The sequence below is a fragment of the Aotus nancymaae genome, unplaced genomic scaffold (genome assembly GCF_030222135.1).
Source record: "Aotus nancymaae isolate 86718 unplaced genomic scaffold, 86718_ANA_hifiasm-v0.15.2.pri h1tg000036l, whole genome shotgun sequence".
NCBI classification, from domain to species: Eukaryota; Metazoa; Chordata; class Mammalia; order Primates; family Aotidae; genus Aotus; species Aotus nancymaae.
Window position 1 is genome coordinate 35,094,725 of NW_026988450.1, and position 20,984 is coordinate 35,115,708.

At 39.7% G+C, this 20,984-nt stretch overlaps 1 protein-coding gene across 1 annotated transcript; it reads right to left on the reverse strand.

Moving 5' to 3' along the window:
- Positions 1-506: 506 nt before the first annotated feature.
- On the reverse strand, positions 507-13,758 carry PSKH2 (protein serine kinase H2). The gene is given in 4 exon segments (XM_012471026.2): positions 507-2,477; positions 8,060-8,726; positions 13,573-13,589; positions 13,591-13,758. Coding segments are annotated over 4 exon segments (1,158 nt in total). The 3' UTR covers positions 507-2,171.
- Between the last annotated feature and the right edge of the window lie 7,226 nt (positions 13,759-20,984).

Below are 20,984 nucleotides of genomic sequence, written 5' to 3' on the forward strand. Positions count from 1 at the left end.
TTCAAGCTTCTGAACATATTTTTTCATACAAAGAAGATCATACTATAATACTTCTGTGCTTCTTGCTTTTTAATCTAACACAATAACATGTTGTATAACAAAACTTAAAGATTGGCCGGGCGCGGTAGCTCACGCCTGTAATCCCAGCACTTTGAGAGGCCGAGGCGGGTGGATCACAAGGTCAAGAGACCGAGACCATCCTGGTCAACATGGTGAAACCCCGTCTCTACTAAAAATACAAAAAATTAGCTGGGCACGGTGGTGCGTGCCTATAATCCCAGCTACTCAGGAGGCTGAGGCAGGAGACTTACCTGAACCCAGGAGGCGGAGGTTGCGGTGAGCCGAGATCGCGCCATTGCACTCCAGCCTGGGTAACAAGAGCGAAACTCCGTCTCAAAAAAAAAAAAAAAAAAAAAAAAAAAACTTGCAACATTATTTTTAATGGCTACATAGTAGGCCTTCGCTTAAATGTAACATGCTTTAAGGCATTCTCCTACTGATAGGCATTTATTTAAACTCCTGTTAATATAATAAAGATGTTTTATACACTTATGCACAATGTTTTATACACGCTTTGGCAAGAATATGTGTATGACGGATTTCTATAAATGATACAATTAGGTCAAAGGTCAATGCATTTTTAATGTGAGTAGATATTACTACCAAACTGTCCCCCAATGCCCTGAGGTGGCACCAAATTTCACTCCTCTCTCTCTGCAGGGCATGAGAGTATCTGCCTGTAACCTTTCACCATATATAGTATCCAAGTTTTAAATTGTTTTGATCTGATAGGTACAAAAAATTCTTTGCTTTTTAGATTTTCATTTTCTTTGTCATTTTAATTTTCATTTTGTAAATTACAAATGAAACTAAGCATTTTCTTCATGTATTTATTAGCCATCTATGTTTATAAACCACATAGCAAATTGTTTGCCCATTTTTCTATTATTTTTCTCATGAATTTGTGACTGTCTATATTAGAGGAAATAACCCAGGCCTGTCATATATCATGTGATACAGCATTACAACTTAAAAAGAAAATAGTTGTGTCACTAACTACATATTCATATCTATATATCAGATATATAGCTGTTCCATCTATATAGCCTAAAAGAGAAAAATAAAAAGAAAAAAATAGAACTAATTTTAAAGTTGTAGTAAATGTCATTCTAACATTTTATTATTTTAGTTAATAAAATAAGCAACATCAACTAGTTAATCATTTATTTGCTATATTTACCCACTCCTATGAGTGACTCACAGATATAATTAATAGTATTTCAGTCTTTATATCATTTTACAAAAATTTACTGTATAAGAGATCAGGCCATATATGCCTTGCCTAGACAACTAAGTTTGGAAACTTACCTCTTCGTTGCATTACCTGTAATTATTTCATGGTGAGTGTTTAAAGTCATCAAGATATTTGATTAAATAATTATAGAGGAAACCAGTGCATACTGAAAAGTGTTGACAGTAGTGATAAAAAGCAAGATGATCATTTTTTTTTTTGTAAACACTGGTGGTTAATAAATGCTAACACTAGAAAAAAATCACTATTTTATGATTCTTAAAAATCCCTATTTTTCCAGTGAATAGTGCCCCAATTAGACCAAATAAAAGTTTCTAATAGATTGAAATTATATCTTAGAGTTCTTTATAGGCCCCATATCTAATAATTTTTCATAAATATTTGCAGACTAATATGAAATTAACGGACATTTATAACTACCTTGAGAGTCACCTAGTTAACACCGTACACTGAGTCTGAAATAAAAATCAGTAATTTCAGGATAAATACATATATTCCCCAAATCTAACGATTCCTGCTATGTCTCTGATTTGCCATGCCTTCACATACATATCCCTTATTCCTATAGTATCATATTATATTTAATCCATTAAATACTTTAGAGATTTTCTTATCTATGTATTGTTTCCAGTTGTCTAAACATAGCTAGTAGTGACTAAACTATTTATAGTTTGCAGTAGTATATTTTGAGAAAATGAATATAAGTATAAGGAAAAATTATAGACCAAAAAAATGTTAAAAGTCAAGGTCAACATTATCCAACAATACCACGGAGTCCCATGTCCTTGGAGCTTGAGGGTTCCCTAATCATGATGAAGTGGCTCTAAAGTAGGCTACAATGATTTTAGAGATCATCTGCTTACAGAAGTGCAGACAGTGGCGATTCTGCTATCCTTAAGTTTCTCTTGCTCCACATATGCCTGGATTTGTGAGAATAACATGAGTTAGAAGACTGTGCAGATCCAGGACTCTGAGAGTGAGGAGAGGCCCTCCGCAGGAGGTTTCGGGAAATGGCCCTCTGGAGATTCTTCATGGAAGGCCCTGCAGCCATGGTGATCACCCAGGGATGGTCCAGGGCCTGGCCAGCTGACATGCGATGACCAGCCTCCAAAATCAGTAGTTTGTCTATAAAGTCCTTTGCTAAGTGGGAAATGCTTGGCCAAGGCTGAGAATAAAAATAGTTAAGTTAGAATAAAATAAATAAAATAAAAATATACACAAACACAAAGAACCCTATTCTTAATTACATAGATTAATGCCTATCAAATCCAAAAAACTTTTTCAAATAAGCAATTTGAATACTGTGTCATTGATATATAGAGGACCTAAACATCCACTTTTGAGAGAGGAAAAGAAAAAAAAAACTTTCACAGAAGAAAAAGACAAACACAAATACAGAAATTCTCTTGCAAACTCTTTGTCCAATGAATGAGAAAACCTCAGAAATCTGTCCATTGTGTTATGGTTATCCGCATGAGTTTTCCCTAACAGTAAGGGAAAGATACGTGAACCTAATTAGATAGGGACCATTTTCTATCAATATCCATATGAGATTTAAAATATATAATATATATGGTTTTAGGCCAGGCACTATAGTTCACATCTGTAATCCCAGCAACCCAGGAGGCCAAGGCAGAAGGATCACTTGAGGCCAAGAGTTCAAGACCAGCCAGAGCAACATAACAAGACCCTGTTGCTACAAAACATTTAAAAAATAAGCTGGCTTGGTGCATACCTGTAGTTTCAGCTACTCAGAAAGCAGAGTTGAGAAGATCGCTTGAGCCCAGGAAGTTTGGGGCTGCGGCGAGCTATGATCACACCACTGCACTCCAGCCTGCTGGGTGACAGAGCAAAACTTTGTCTCTCAAAAAAGAAAACAATGTGTTTAATACCAGTGTCTGTCCTTGTTAGCTGGCTAATATGGTTGTAAGGCTCCTTTTCTTAAATCAATTTATTGCTCCCCAAAAGAAGATTACTATAAATCAGTGGAATATAATTAGATAAGACTATATGACTCACAACTCATTGATGAGAATTCTTGTAATTTATCATTAATATTAACATTCTAACACCAAACTTTTCTCATTATTTGCTTTCAATGATTTAAAAGTTGCACTTGATAAATGAAGTTTGTACTACAGGAAAAAAAACATAAAATTAATAACTTATTTATGTAAGATTCAAACTTTCAGTCCCAGTCTCTCACGTTAATAGTAACAATAACAAAAATAATGAACATATATATAGCACTGACTCTGTATATACTAGAATATGAAAATAGTCTCAGCACTGAAATCTATTCCCTTATTTGATCTTTGCAACAACCCCGTTAGGTAAATACCTCCATGATTACTACTTCACAAATGCAGAAACAGATACAGAAAAATTTTTTGAATGTCCAAATTTACACAGTTAGTAAATAGCAGAGCTGGTAGTGGAATCCAGGCAGTCTTGCTCCAGATCGTGGAATTTTTTGTTTGTTTGTTTGCTGTTGTTGTTTTTTAGAGAGATCTCACTCTTTTACCCAGCAGACTAGAGTGCAGAGCTGTGGTCACAGCTCACTGCAGCCTCAAATTCCTGGGCTCAAAGGATCCCCCTGCCTCAGCCTCTCAAGTGTCTAGGACTATAGGCACATGCCACCATGCCCACCTAATTTTTTCTAAAAAATATTTTTTTAATGGGTCATGTTTTGTTGCCCAGGCTGGCTTGAACTCTTGTAGAGGAAATGTACATCAGTGAAGTAAACAGTGGATGCAAACAGGATTTCTCTGAGACCACTTATCAGCCTTATCCTGAACTAGGAAAGTTTAACTCTTAGGAAATATCTGACACTATCGAAGTTCTAACAGGGAAACTGTTACCACCAGATTCCATCTGTTCTTTTTGAGAGCTGCTACCTGAGAGACTTCATCTGCATAACAAGACAACCTTTGCTCACCATGCCTTTTCTCCTCTCTCCCTCCCATAACCTGTCTCCGAACTCCAAGTCTTTGTTCCTTTCTGTACAGTATAAAAACTTCCATCATTTGGCCCTTCTTTAAGTCCCATCTTTTGTGTGTTTCCTGTGCACAGAAATAAATTCATATACATTTTCTCCTGTTACTCTGCCTATTGTCAGTTTGCTTTATAGAGTCAAATTATATTCAGAAGAAGGGAAGGAAAATTCCCTTCACCCCTACAAGTCACCTGGTTTTAAGTAAAATTGGTACAATTAGCAATTACTAGGCTTGACAATAGGTGTTAAATATGTAATAATATGATGACAAATGAAAACATGATGATATACTTTTCTGAGTCTACCACTATATGATTCCTTGGTATTATGGACTGAATACTTTATTCTCAAAATTCTCTGTTAAAGCCCTAACCCCAGTGTGGCTATATTTGGAGATGAGGCCTCTAAGGACATAATTAAGCCCCCTAGCCTGAGGTACTTTATTGTGGCAGCCTGCACTGACTAAGACACTTGGTGATATCAAAAGAAATGTTAATATGCTGGACATCTGACAGACATGAGGAAAGAAATCCAGATAATATAAACCCAGTACCTTATTACAAGCAGCCACACTCCTCCGTGGTGTATGTTGTCAGTAGTCTGGGGCTACAGACACACATTTCCTCAAGAAACATAGGGTGCCTTGCAATTCTAACCACGGAGATGCTGTTAGTGCTCCATCTAGACCCGGCCCCTCCTTCCTGAATGCATGCACACACCCCTCTTTTGAAGTACTTTGCTTCTAAAACCCAGCCCCTTGCTCTTTTTCAGCAGACTGCCCTGGGGCTCATGGAGTCACTTTGCCTTGATCTCAGAGGGCCTGAGAATTTACCACCATTACCAACCCCAGTGACCAGCAGCTAAGTGTGGTGTGAAAACCCTGCTCATCGACCTCTGGAAAATACTGAGAAGTATTAACATCTCCCCTGCTGAATAAGTCCTACCCTCTGTGGCCTTGGCCTCTTCACCTTCCTTGTCCTGCTCCCCTCACTTCCTTACCTGTCTCCCCAGGAGTCTATCCATAATAAATCACTTGCATATGACTCCTCTTCTCAGGGTTGCTTCTGGGGAAACTGACCCTAGGAACTCTCTGAATTAAACCTAACAAAAGGACTTTTTAACAGAAAATATTTTATATTGTTTATTATTCTTTCACATTAAAAAATAATTATGATATCTAGTCCAAATATGTCCCCAATGGATCACACCCCCAATATCACACTCTGTGTAGTTCTCCCCAGTATGAATCATGGCTGGCGTAGGACTCAGTAACCAACAGAATGGGGCAGATGTGGAGCTCTGCTGTTTCCAAGTTTAGCCTTGAAGAGGACTGGCAACTTCCATAGCTCCCTATTGGAATATCCCCTTCCCTCAGCTGCCATGTGAGAAATCTGGCTGCCCTGCTGGAGAAAGCACATGAACAAACCCGTGGAGGAAAAGAGAGCCAGAGCTGCATAGAAAGAATAAGAGAGAAAGGCCTAGGCATCCCAGTGATCTAGTTGAACCCAGATTACAGCCATCCCCACCAAGATGCCAGATGTTTGAGTGTGGCCCTCGTGGATGCTCCATCCCAGTCAAGCCCCCAGATGACTCCACCCAACATCATGTGGCACAGAAGAGTCACAAGCCGTCTCATCAACTACAGATTCATGAGTCATAAAAAAGTGATGACTGTTTTAAGCCCCTAGGTTTGGGGATGGTTTGTTATGCAGTGGTAGATAACCGAAATAGAAATACATATCCTTTGTAAACAAAGCAAAAACAGAAATACAAAGATATTCAAGCTGTAAAGAAAGCCAAAATGATCCAAATCACCATACCAGGAGACAAGCCCTGTGAACATTCTATTGTATTTCCTTCTAGCCTTTTCCCGTGCAAACATTTCCCACACGAATGTGATCGTAGTGTATACACAGTTTATATTCTGCTTTTATTCCACTTGGCAGTATATTGTGAAAATTTTCCATTATCATTACAATTTTTAAATGTGCATAAATTGGGGACTATCATACTCTATCATATGATAGATGATCTGTAATTTATTCAAACATTCTCTCAGGACTCTTTCAATTTTTTACGTTTGTAAATGTAGCTCAGATTAGCACTCTTACACTGAAACCTTTGCTGCATCTGGGATTACTTTCTTAGAGTCTTACGAATTGAATTATTGGATCAAAATCCAGAAATTTCTTAAAGTTCTTGATACGGTTTGGCTGCGTGTCCCCACCCAAATCTCATCTCAAATTGTAATCCCCACAGTTCCCATGTGTCTGGGGGGGACTAAGTGGGGGTGATTGGATCATGGGGGCAGTTCCCCCTGTGTTGTTTTCATGATAGTGAGTGAGTTCTCATGAAACCTGATGGTTTTATAAAGGGCTCTTTCCCCTTCTCTCTCCTGTCTCTACTGTTGCCATGTAAGGAGGTCCAAGCTTGATTCCCCTTGGCCTTCCCATCATGATTGTAAATTTCCTGAGGCCTCCCTCTCCAGCCATGCAGAACTGTGAGACAATTAAATCTTTTTTTAATATAAATTACCCAGTCTTGGATATTTCTTTATGTCAATGTGAAAACGAACTAATACAGTTCTAGATTCATATTTTCAAACTACTTTCCAAGAAACCTGTGACAATTTATACTTTACTAGTACTGAGTGAGAGGACTAACCTCTCAGTACCCTTCACAGCGTTGAGTAGAATTTAGTTGTTTTTTTTATCTTTATGAATTTGAAAGGCATTTTTGCGTTCATTTGCATTTCCTTGGTCATTAGTAAGGGTGGATATTTTTCATACTTTTAATAATCAGTGGTACTGCATTGTCTGTGAATTTTTCCCATCCTTTTCTATTTCCCTGTGTGAGTTTTAATTCTTATTTATCAATTTGTATGAGTTTGTAAAAACATATACACGTACAATAAGGTACTAAAGGTCTGTCAGACTGTAGAATACATATTTAAATTTGTCATTTAACTTTAATTTTGCTTAAAGATGTTGCTGTGGATATACATGTTATATTTTAAGTAGGTATAAGCAAATACCAATATTTTTCTTTATGAGAAATTAAGAGTCAAATAAATTTGCTCATTTGCTCTACGTGAAACGAATTTCCTATTTTGTCAGGCTTCCCACGCACAAGCATTGGCAACTTTCCTTCCCTACCCAAAACAACAAAAAGTTAACACATTCATGAACACTGGGAGTTTCAAGTTTAATCAGGGGATAAACATTTTACACAAGCTGTGAGGTTAAACATTTCGCTGAGAAAACACTTCATGACAAAAAGGGCTTGGATCACCAAGATTTACGGCAGAAAAATCTCTCGCCAAACACCCAAACATCATGCTGAGCTTCTGTGAACACATTAGTCTAGTTAGCCAGCTCAGGCTTCGCACAGATTGAAGAAAAAAACTGCAGACAAACTCATTTATCTACTTGATTGTCAATGTTACGTGCTAACCACAGGCAGCTAGTAATCGAGGCTCTTGCTATCTTGAGACCAACGGCTCTCAGTCAGGAGCGATTCTGCCCCACAGGGAACATTTTACAATGTCTGGAGACATTTGTGGGTGCCACAACTGGGGGAGGTGCATTACTGGTGTTTAGGGTAGAGGCCAGGGATGCTGCTAAACATTCTACAGCACACAGGACAACCCCAAACCCCAATAAGGAATCATCCAGTCTTAAATGTCAAACGTGGCAAGGTAGAGAAACCCCACTGTAAGGCAACATGATAGGAACAAAATAAGGCTCTCTTACCTCTCCTGTATAATTATATTTGCCTTTCAGAATCTTCCTGTAAAGCCTTGTCTGGCTTTCATCATCAAAAGGCAGGAATCCGCTAAGTAAAACATATGTGATCACACCAAGAGCCCACATGTCCACTGCACTGGTATAAGGCTTCCTTAGCAAAACCTCAGGAGCTATATACTCTGGGGTCCCACAGAATGTCTTCATCGTCCAGTCACCACTTTTGTTCCCAGAGTGTGCCAAACCAAAATCTGTAATTAATATTTTTGACTCTGCACCTGGATGATAGTATAAGAGATTTTCAGGCTTTAGGTTCCTGTGAGTTATTCGCAGCGCATGCAAATACCTAATCCCATCAGCAACCATCCGGAGGATCCTGACAGCATCCCACTCTGTAAAGGATCCCTGAGCAATGAGTCGATCAAAAAGCTCCCCTCCAGTAGCCAGCTCCATCACCATGTAAACTCGATCCTCAGCCTCAAAGATCTCTATGAGCTGGACAATGTAACGATGGCTAACCCGCCGCAGCACACTCAGCTCAGACACACATGCTTCTCTACCTTGTCTATCTCTGGTTTCCATCACTTTTAGTGCAAAAGGTTTCTTGGTGGTCTTCTGCTCTACCCTGACAACCCTGCTGAAACTTCCTGTCCCAATGAGAGCTTTGATGTCATATCTGTTGGGAAGAAAAACCAAACATGTTATCACCAGAAGTGATGATTCTCAAAATTATTTAAGCCCATGCTTCATATCGTCTTTTCTATCTTCCTATTCCTCCCACTGGATTTCTTTGCTTATTATTACTTGTGTTTATTATTTTTGAAAGGTGTCCCAAATCCTGTTTTGAAATGGAAGAAAATGATATAAAGGTAATTTGTTAGTAGAAAGACAATCTTAATATAATAACTACCATTTATTCTACAGTTATTATATGCCAACAATTTTTAAAAATCTTATCCCTACTAAAACCCTGCTGGGTAATATAATAACATCCCCCCTTTTCAAATAAAGAAATTAATACTTAAAAGAAGTTAAGTGAGTTCTTGCAGCCACACAGATTGTGGTTGGAATGGATGGGATTCAAATCCAGCCCCATTCAAATGCATTTCACAAAAAAATGTTTCAAGAATTTTAAGACACCTCCTCTACCAATTTCTTTCCTTCCTCTAGCCTTTGTCAACAACAAACAAATCAAGTTGGGGAGAATAAAGTAGAAGCTTATTCCTATTTATAATTTCTCAAAAGACAGAGGATCCCATATCAGGAGACGGGGAATAAACAGTATGTTTCTTTGGGTTGCTCGATTGTGAGCTCAGTCCCAGGCTCATCTTGTACACAGTAGCTGTTAATAAGGAAGAAGTAAATGCAGCTGTGCTATTATAAGAGCAGGTTTCAGAGGTCTGATGGGGCTAGTGTTAGGACTACCTTGCAGCCAGCAGCTTCTCACAGTCTCCCTCCATCCTCTCTCCTGCACTTGCAATTTTTAGGCAGTAAAAGAATTTCAATGTGGAATATATATCAATAATTTGTAAATCAATTATCCCACAAAAAGGCAAGAACACAAGTTTGCCTGTGTAACAAACATGCACATCCTGCACAGGTACCCTTGAATGTAAAATAAAAGTTAAAAAAAAAAAAGTGCAGGAAATTAGCTCAGATTTCAAATGCTAGGAATCTTAAGCTTTAATTATCTGTGTAAACATCTACTAAAATTTAAGAATCTGACCAGACGCGATGGCTCATCCTGTAATCCTAGCACTTTGAGAGGCTGAAGTCGGAAGATTGTTTGAGCCTAGGAGTTTGAGACAAGCCTGGGCAACAAAGTGAGACCCCTTCTCTACAAAATATTTAAAAATTAGCCAAATATGGTGCACAGTTGTAGCCCCAGCTACTTGGGGGCCTGAGGCAGGAGGATCCCTTGAGCTCAGGAAATTTGAGGTTGCAGTGAGCTGTGATGAGGCCACTGTACTCCAGCCTGGGTGACAGAGTGAGACCTCTGTCTCAAAAATTAAAAACAAAAATTAAAAATGAATCCTATCAAATTTAACCCTCTACTTCATATTTAAGACATATTGAGAAAATGCTAGACTTAAAATCATGATTTTATAGCTGGGAAGAATATTAAAGTTGGGTATTTAACCCAACTTCTTGTTTTACCTATGAGGAAATTTGAAGAACACATTAGTCAATTGGCTGTTTACATTGTAGAGTCAGGATTAGAACACAGGTCTCCTTACCTGTGCCGTAATTTAGTGCTTTTTCCTTTTTTTTTTTTTTTTAAATGGACTCTTGCTCTGTCACCCAGGCTGGAGTAGTGTCTTGATCTTGGCTCCTCTGCCTCCCGGGTTCAAGTGATTCTCTTGCCTCAGCCTCCTGGGTAGCTGGGATGACAGGTGTACTGCACCAGGCCCAACTAATTTTTGTATTTTTGTTTGTTTTAGTAAAGACAGGATTTCACATGTTGGCCAGGCTGGTCTCCAACTCCTGACCTCAAGTGATCCGCCCTTCTGGGCCTCCCAAAATGCTGGGATTACAGGCATGAGTCACTGCGCCCAGACTTCATTTTAATAAAACGTCTCCTGGCTAAGGATGACAGAGAATGCAATGTACTCAGAGGGGTACATTCCAGGGAGAAGGCAAGTTTTTATATCACATATTCAATACCAAAGATTCAAATGCAAATACCAACCTAATGCTTTAAATAGTCTTACTTCTTTTGTTGAGCTTATTTTTCCTGTAACTTTTTTTTTTTTTTTTGGTCTTCTTGTTTGTTCCTTATATTCCTGTGTGTATTGAATAAAAATGACATTTGGCTGTACCAGATTACAGAAAACAGCTTTGTTCTCCACAGAGCATTTAATTTTCTGGCCAATTACGTTATCAAAACAGATAGCAATTTAGTAATCTTAAATAGATTCTTTCCCCTTTTCCCTTTCCAACTCTGCTTTTTTATTCACATGCATTCCCAGTGTGATTTTGAAGATAATCACAGGCATTTCAAATTCTATTGCTCTGCAGACCAACCAAGTTTTATATTAACTCTATTGTGGATGAAAGCACTTGCAAATGCTAATTTATCACCATGCCCTCAAAGCTGCCATCAAACTCATTTGTTCACAGAATTAATTATATCAAACAAACTACCATTTCTGAGAATTACACTCTTTTGTTCAAATAAAAGAAGCTTTATTCAATACTGTTAAGGGGGTTTCATATTTCCAATATTTGAAAAAAAAAATACTAGTAATTTGGCATTGGAGGAAACAGTACACTTTAAGCCAAGATTTAGAGTGGTGTAAATAAATGCCTTAGATTGTTATTTAGTTTGTCCCATAACAAATTCTTATAGCTGCAGCCTTGCTCGTGAGTCCCCAGTAGCCATGAATGGTGACCATCTTTATGATTTGAGTGGTCATACCTTGTAAAGTGCCTATTACAAAGGAGTAACAATAAACATTGAACAAAAGAATCATTCACTGGATACATATTATTCCTGAATCATCATATATATTTTGAAAACATTAAGTAAGGATCGCATCAAGCAGGGAAGAACGCATTTATAAGATCTTTCCATTTCCTTCACTTTTACCCCTCCACTCCCTTACAAGAGTAGCCTCAAAGTCAATTTAGTAGGTGGGGCAATTCCGTATCATCCCAGAGACTACGTAAATTGGAAATATTACTTTAACCTCAACTGCTATTATACAAACTGGGAATTTTTGAACATAGATTAAAGATTTGAAACAGAGAAATAATAGTATCACAATCTGTTTGAGAGAAGCAATTGTAATAAACTCCCAAAAAGAAAGTAAATATACTCATATTTAAATCCTATCATCTCTTCTCTGCAAAAGGTATAGATGAAATCACAACGGAGAAGAAAGACGGCTGTATTCTAGTCCCAATTCTACCATTAACTTGGACAAGTCACTTAACCTTTGGGGATGCAACTACTCATTGATTAAAGATGAGCCTTGAGTTAAAGTCTCTGAAGCCCTTGTAATGTTGAGATCCTCCGCTTCTGTGATCGCTTTACAGTCTATGGGGCTGGGTCTACCCTGGGACTGGGAATTAGGAGGGTGAATAAAGACTAGACCAGACTAGCATCATCTCTCTGATTAGAGATAACCGGAAATGCCATTTAACCAATTCAATCTTGACAGGACCCTGTACCTACTCAGATTCGGTTCAGTCATATTAGCTGGCCTCGTTCTTCTCTAAGCTTAGCAGCTACTGGCTAATCCTCCAGGCGTCATTGTACTAAAAGTTCTCAAGGAGGCCAGGAAATAAATGATTCTGCATAGATTCTGGACAGAGCACTGTGATGAAGTCAGTATGCAATTCTAGGACCAGAAGTGTCCTGGGAAGCCCTCTGAGCCACCCATTATTGTGTCTCCTCAAACACACAGAGGAGAAGGGGATTCTGTGATTGACTTGGCCAATATGTCCAACATGGTGTACTCTGAGGAAATTATTTCTCAGGCCAACCAACTTACAATCTTTTACATAGAGTCAGCGAAGAAGGCTTACTTGTACTTCATGAAGGCAATAATCAGCATTGCACTGATATCTGCATAAGGACTGGTGCCATGCATGGTACATAATTTGCATGTATTAATTTAATTATGCTCACAACAGTCTGATAAGATACTCCCATTTTATAGAGGCAGAAACTAAGGAAGGAGAAAAGCTGTGTTCTAAATGGTACATGATAGAAGAGATGGGACTGGACCTCAAGTCTAGCTGGTTCAAAGGCCCGTCTCTAGTCCACTGACTGTAATCTCAATTTTTAGAATTTAATAGAAGATCCTTCACACACCAGGTCTAGCGAGACCCAGCCCCAGCGAGACCCAGCCCCAAAATATTGGTGGCAAAGTCGTTTTCTGCCACTGATGCTGGAGGTTGGCAGGCAGTCCTCTCATGTCCCCACCCACCACCTCTGAAGATAAGAATTCCTTCCCGTTTTTGCTGCTGCTCCTGCTCTCTTTTTCCCATCCTCTACACTCCCTGCTCAGACGTCAAAGAGAAATTGTTTTGGGCACTTATGGAACACAGTGCGGAAGGCTTATCCCAGACTACTGCAATAGGGGTCAAGGCTTCTGCAACAGGGGAAAGAATGGACGCTTGGAACAAAAGGCGAGAAAGTGTTTTAGCGCTGGGGTGAGCTAGTGGAAAAAAAGGGAGAAGGTTAGGGAGAGGTGGTCAATGCGGTCTGTGTCTGTTATCTGGCCTTTAGGGAAGTTTTAGGTTCCTACCCTCCCGCAGAGACTGAAAGACAATGGCCCTAATTCTCTTGATGACTACATTTCAAAGGGATGGCTCCTAGGTGCTTGAAAAAGACACATTTGGGTTGTAGAAGTTTTACAATCAAAGGGACAGAGAAAGGGGGAGATCAGTAGCCTATCATCCAAAAGAACCCTGTCCAAAACGGAGTCAAGCTGAAGGAAACCTTGAGGCGGTCTTGGCCAGGGGGTTATCTTTGTCAACCCAGCCCCAGGCCAGTTTCTCACGTGGCGCTTTACCTGGCAAGGACGCGGGGGGTCGAACTTGGCTCGGAAGCGAGCCACCTGCATCCTCTGCGCCGCCTGGGCCGCCGCCGTGGGCCCGGGCCCCGCGCCTCCGACGCCGCCTTGGCTTGGACCCTCGTGCTTGGCCCTGGCCAGCGCGGGCGGCCACGGGACCACCTTCCTGCTGGCGCCGCACCCCATACCCGCAACACGCCGGGCGCTCACGGGACCCGGGGACTCGGGAAGCAGCCAGCCCTGTTCCTCCGCGCTTTATCTCGCGAGGGGCGGGACCCTCGGAAAGAAACCCCACTGGGGGGTCGTGGTCAGGAGGACAGCCCCCCGGGACACCCGCTGACCGCCGAGACGCCTGGACCATCGCTGGCCGCCGTCTGTGTGTGTCATCTGACGTGATGAAAGCAAAGTCAACCAGCAGGCAGAGCCTGCGCCTAGTTCTCTGGGCTTCACTTTCTGCGTCTCTAATCTGAGGAAGTGAACATGTAAAATTATACGATTCTATAAAGGATATCGTCCCTTTAAAGAACTTTTGGCTGAGCTTAAATTCGCATGACATGAACATTAAATGTGTGTGTATATATATATTTCTAAGAGCTTATAATATTGAAAGTATAACATCACTGCCTTCTATTGCATCAGTTGACAAAGGCCTGTGTCTGGCACTCATGACCTTCATCCTCTGGGTAATCCATCCAAGACAGAAAAACTCAGGCCCACAATAGATGTCTAGAAGCCAGATGGACACCCTAAGCAAATACCAGAGAAAACCTGTTAAAATAGATGTCTATGTGTGTGTGTGTGTAAACATATAGTATATACAACTTTACATTTTCTATATATTTCATTCTTGTATTATTTGTATTATACATGTATGTGAATGCGTATGTATATATTATACACATTCTCACAGTATTATATTTATGAATATTTATAGTTTGATAAATATATATTGATTATATCAGTATATTGATGATATTTCATTGATATGTGTCAATTATATTCATTCACACACACACACACACATACATATAAATGATGTGTGGGAAATGAAATCCACTCAAGATCAAGCAAGTCAAGATCACATGCCTCAAAAGTTGTACAACCAGAACTGGAGGCTGTTTCCCAATTTCCAGTCCAGTGCTATTTCAATTTGTGTGATTTCCTTTCTAATTTCATTTAATTTGTAGTTTGGTTTAACAGGGAGTGTCTGGGATGAATAAATTAGTCATGAATTTTCCCAGAGTTATATTTTGAGGGAAAATTTAAAATATGGCTTGCATATAGCTGAGGGAAAATGAGTTCATCCTGCAAAGAGAGCATAACTACCAAATAAAGGAAATTTCTTCCGAAAGATCCCTCAGAATTCTCCAACTACTAGGAAACAAAGAAAGATTTATTTTAAGCAGATAAACAACTCCTATGTCTTGAGCTTTTGAACTAATTTGCAGAATAGACTACATATTAGGTTGGTGCAAAAGTAATTGTAGTTTTGCTATTGAAAGTAAAGGCAAAGCCAGGCACAGTGTCTCATGCCTGTAATCCCAGCACTTTGGGAGGCCAAGGCAGGTGGATCGCCTGAGGTCTGGAGTTCCAGACCACCCTGGCCAACACTCCGTCTCTACTAAAAGTAGAAACATTAGCTGAGCATGGTGCCTGTACTCCCAGCTACTTTGGAGGCTGAGGCAGGAGAATTCCTTGAACCTGGGAGGCGGAGCTTGCTGTGAGCCGAGACTGCACCACTAGACTCCAGTCTGGGTGACAGAGCGAGACTCCATCTCAACAATAAAAAAAAAAAAAGTGAAGATAAAAGCTGCAATTACTTTTGCACCAACCTATAGTATAAACAGAATGGAAGAGAGAAAGAAAGGAACAAACTGAAGTCAGATGTTAAGGTACTACTAAAAAGAAAACCACAATTTGTTCCTCTGAGAGCTTGTTGTAAGGATTGTTTGCATAAGGGTCACCCAGCAAATAGGAAACAGTGAAGCACGTGGGCAGCAGTGAAGGCGTCACATGCTTCCACAAGGCAGGCAGTCTCTGCCTGTCCACCTTCTCCCAGCGGTGAGGGCCTTCTTAATAGGCTGCAGAAACTTCTGTCTTGGTTGCAGCTGGCCGCACAGCAGAGAATGCTTTGTCACAAGCCCTCCCGCTTCCCCCACTCCCTGCAAGCCTGAACAGTGCTCCTTGAAAATTGGAAAACACAGTCACTGATTTTAAAGCCCTTTAAAAATGAAAACAATGGAACCACTGATGAGTTCTCTTTTTGAAAGCCCCAACTATTAACTAGAAGTATTGTTGATGTGAATACTTTGCCTGGAGACAAAATATAAGTACCTGTGCATTTGAAACTTTTATTACTTTCAAGGACTTTCACTAAGCTTTGAAATATTAAAATGGTCGTAAGTATATCATTTGAATATGACTAATCTCAGAAAGAATAATTCATAAAGTAACATGTAGAAAAATGTCCAAATACATAGACTCTCCTGCATGTGTATCTCTTTATTGTGTATAATTGCTTGATTATATGGAAACCTCTCAAGCATTGTTTGGGACCATTTGCTATTCACCATTTGCTATTCACCCATTAATTAACTTTTTATAGTTATTTAAATTACATATTTTAACTTAATTAAAGTAAAGTAATGAAATGTTAAAATAGCTCTAGACTTAAGGCCAGCTTTAAATAAAGCTTTATTTTTATATCAATGTGTTTAGTGCTTATAAGTGGCTACCTGTGACACGTAAAGCAACTGAATAAATGGAAATGGTTCTGTGATGTGGTGTTTATTATCAAGAGTAATTAGACTGGACTTCCTTCTAAACAAAAAAAAAACTGCCATTTATTTCCCCAAAGTCAAAATTCTTACTAGTTAGCTGTAACATTCATAACAATGTGTAGTATATAGATCCCATCACTTGGTACCAGATTCTACCCTAAGCCCAGTTGTTAAAAAGAAGAATTAGGAGGGCACAAAGAGTTAAATCTCAGAGCCTGTCCTGGGTAATCGAGATTCTGAAACTATCGAAACTTCCTAGAATAACTCTCTGACTTATATTTGGTACATTGATTTAATTAAGTGGCTTGGTTTATGAGAGATATTCTTCACAAAGTATAATTCAACTCCCAAAGAGTATTCCACTGCAGGGATTTAAGAAACTATGCCAAATCAAAAAATCATTGCTGATTTAGACTAACATTTAGGGAAAACTCACTTCTTTCTTTCATGAACAATATTGGTGGAAAATATGGAATAGAATACAATCATGACCTTCTGTCATCAGTTTTTATTATACTCCATTAGCATAAAGAGTATAAAACAAGTAACGTAAAGAGTATAATACCCTAAGGAGTGATATACCGGGAAGCCCTGCAACACTATACCCTTCTTATTCTTACAGCTAAAAAGAGAGAACCTTCATTTTTAACCAGTAAAATGAAGAATTTGCTTCATTTAGAAATTAGTTCTGCTTGAAATAGCTTCATTGCTGTTGCTTTTTGAGTTTCAGTTCTCTTTAGATACCCCCTACTGGGATTAATTTTCTCTGAAGTGTTCTCTTGCTGTAAACATCAGCTTGAAGGTATGCATCTTATCAGCTTCCTTTTCCCCAAGGTGTAGGATCTGTGTTTGTAATGACAACTGGCATGGAGCTCTCTTAAGACGATTTCACATACACCATGACGTGTGAAACCATCAATGCAAAGCTACTCTCACGGTTTTCTTCCCATAAACAAATAACAATGAGCCTCTAAGTAGGATGTCTTTGTGTAAAACTCAGACATGGTGGGCAATTTCCTGCTACCCAGCCAAACTATTTCACACTATCACAACACCTTACAAAAATAGGACTATAATAACTCTGACAAGTCAGTAATAAATTTTGAATTACTGAGAATATTTTTGTTACTACGCTAATGAATAATTCATGCTAACTTGCATATCTTTATATTTAGCACCAAAGAAAGAATATTTAGCTTTTGTAGAATTTCAACTTTTGTAAGTTTTATTTGTCTTGTCACTACAAAAATGAAGATAAATATTAGTATATAGTAATAAGCGATAGAAAAAACTCTACTGTCCAGTAAAAACACAAATTTCACTTTGTTATAGTAGTGACTCAAAGAAGTCTCTAGCCACAACAGGAAATGAAGTTTTCTTATTTTAGTGCATAAATTTAAAAAGATAAAGTGAGAGAGTATTTCACTATATTTTAGCTGATTTGCCTAAAGGATTTCTGCCTTTTCAAGTTGGCAATTTGCATCCAAAGCCTTCAAAAACGACGGCTAGAAATATGTTTAGTTACATGGCAAAATAGTTACAATATGTTGCAAGGTGAAAAAAAAAAGCCTACACAGCATGATCTCATTTTTAAACTCATTGATAAAATAAGTTCCCATGGTGAGGAATGGAAGCCGCCAGCTGACAGGGAGCAAAGAACTGAGGCCTGCTGACAACTTTGGGCATCATCCTGGGAACCAATTCTCAACCTCAGCCAAGACTTGAGACGCCTGCAGCTCTGGCTGGCAGCCTGATGGCAACCTCCTGAGACAGCTCTGAGAAGAGACTTTTCAGGTTCAAGTCTCGGTATATCACTTAACCAGTTCTGTGACTTTAGGAAAGAGATTTAACCTCTCTGTCTTCTCAGTTTTCTTGTCTGTGAAACTGAAATAATAATAACACAAATGTCATAGGGTTTTTGGGAATCGTTTAATTCTTTTACATTTTATTTTTTACAGACAAAGTCTCTTTCTGTCACCCAGGCTGGAGTACAATGATATGATCACAACTCACTACAGCCTTGACCTCTGGGCTCAAGCAATTCTCCCACCTCAGCCTCCTGAGTAGCTGGGACTACAGGTACACATCACTACATCTGGCTAATTTTTTTTTTTTTTTTTTGATACAGATAAGGTCTTGCTATGTCGCCCATGCTGAAAATAATTTAATTCATGTCAAGCACTTTTATCAGCACTTGGAATATTATAAATGTTCAGAAATATTAGCTTATATAAGTGAATGGTCCTAGGTGCGATGGCTCACACCTGTGATCCCAACATTTTAGGAGGCTGAGACAGGGGGATCATTTGAGGCTGAGAGTTTAAGACCAGCCTAAGCACATAGCGAGACTGTCTCCACAAAACATTTACCTGGCATGGTGGTCTGCACCTGTAGTCACAGCTTAGGTAGGAGGATCCCTTGAACTCAGGAATTTGAAGTGGCAGTGAGCTACGGATCACACCACTTCAGTCCAGCCTGGATGACAGAGCAAGACCCTGTCTCAAAAATAAATACATAAATGGCTTCAAGGGGTTGCATTAGTTATCTATTGCTGCATAACAAATTGCCCCAAAATTTTACAGTTTTAAAACAACAAGCATTTATTTTCTCACATTTTCTGAAGATTGAGTATCTGAGAGGGTAGATCTGGCTCAGGATTTCAGGAGGAAGGCTGCAGCCAAGCTGTGTGATGAGGCTATAGTCATCACAAGGCTTGACAGGAACTGAATCCCCTTCCAAGCACATGCACGTGACTGTCAGCAGGCCTCAGTTCCCAGCTGGCTGTTGGCAGAAGGCCGCCACTCCTCACCACGTGGGCCTCTCCATAGGCTGCCTGAGTGTCCTTGCAGTATGACAGCTGGCGTCTTCCACGGCCAGTGAGGAGTGTGAGTGTGCCCCAGCAAATGAGCAGAAGAGTACACAAACAGAAGCTTCGGTATCTCCTAACTCCATCTCAGAAGTGGCATGCCATCACTTTTGCCACATTATCGGTCACTCAGAGCAACTCTTGTCAATGTGGGAGGAAACTCCACAGGGGTGTGACTACCAGGAGGCGGGGATTTGGAGGAGCCATCATGGAAGCTGGCTTCATTGTCATAGAACTAGGACTGAAGAGTGAAATTTCACCATGAAGAGAAATTTTTTTTTTCTTGAGACAGGGTCTCACTATGTTGGTCAGGCTGGTCTCTAACTCTTGGGCTCAGGTGATCCTCCCACCTCCCAAAGTGCTGGGATTATTAGTGTGAGCCACCGCACCCAGACCAAAGAGGAATACTGAAGTCAAAGACAATCTAAAGATGGACATTATGCTTGGGAAATTGCAGGCTGTCTATCATCAGAGCTGTTTATTTTATTTCTTTTTTGAGATGGAGTTTCTCTCTGTCACCCAGGCTGGAGTGCAATGGCACGATCTCGGCTTACTGCAACCTCCGCCTCCTGGGTTCAAGTGATTCTTCTGCCTCAGCTTCCCAAGTAGCTGGGACTACAGGCTCCCACCATCATGCCCAGCTAATTTTTTTTTTATATATAGAGACAGGGTTTCACCATGTTAGCCAGGATGGTCTCGATCTCCTGACCTCGTGATCTGCCCACCTCAGCCTCCTAAAGTGCTGGGATTACAGGTGTGAGCCACCACTCCCGGCCCACCAGAGCTGTTTAAGCAGCCTGGATAGCACTTGGCCTTACTGAGGAAAAGGATACTCAAACACAAGGGTGATTGGACTTGAACCTTCAGATCTCTTCCAAGCCTGGGCTTCTGTGACTTTTTCTTTCCTTTTTTTTTTTTTTTTTTGAGACAAAGTCTCACACTTTCACCCAGGCTGGAGTGCAGTGGCGTGATCTGGGCTCACTGTAATCTCCACCTCCTGGGTTCAAGGGATACTCCTGCCTCAGCCTCCCAAGTAGCTGGGACTACAGGTGTGCACCACCACACCCGATTAATTTTTTGTATTTTTTCTTTTTAGTAGAGACGGGAATTCATCATGTTAGCCACGATGGTCTCAATCTCCTGATCTTGTGATCCACCCACCTTGGCCTTTCAAAGTGCTGGGATCACAGGCGTGAGCCACCTTGACTTTTTCTTTCATGTGGTCAAGTCTAATACAACTAGGTAGTAAGACTCTTGAACACCTAAGTCTTTACTCAGTAAATAGTTAAGAAATGTTGATTTATTTAAATTAGAAATTAGTTTTGAAATGTTTATGAAAACTATGCAAAAATTCTTCAAATAAAAGTGAATTGATTTTTATTTGTTGAAATGTTTATTTGAAAAATTTTAACAGTAAATGTTAACAATAAATGTCGAGTCAAGTATTAAAAACAGAGAATGATCTCTATAAACTTTTATTGTCTGTAGCCTATATGATATATAGATATATTTAGATATCTATAGACATAAATCTATAGATAGATATCTAGATAGATAGATAGATTCTTTTTTTTAATTGAGAGGAAGTCTCACTCTATCACCCAGACTGGAGTGCAATGGTGTGATCCCAGATCACTGCAACTGCTGCCTCCCAGTTTGAAAGTATCCTCTCTCCTTGGCCTCCTGAGTAGCTGGAACTACAGGTGCATGCCACCACACCTAGCTACTTTGTGTATTTTTAGTAGAGACAGGGTTTCACTGTGTTG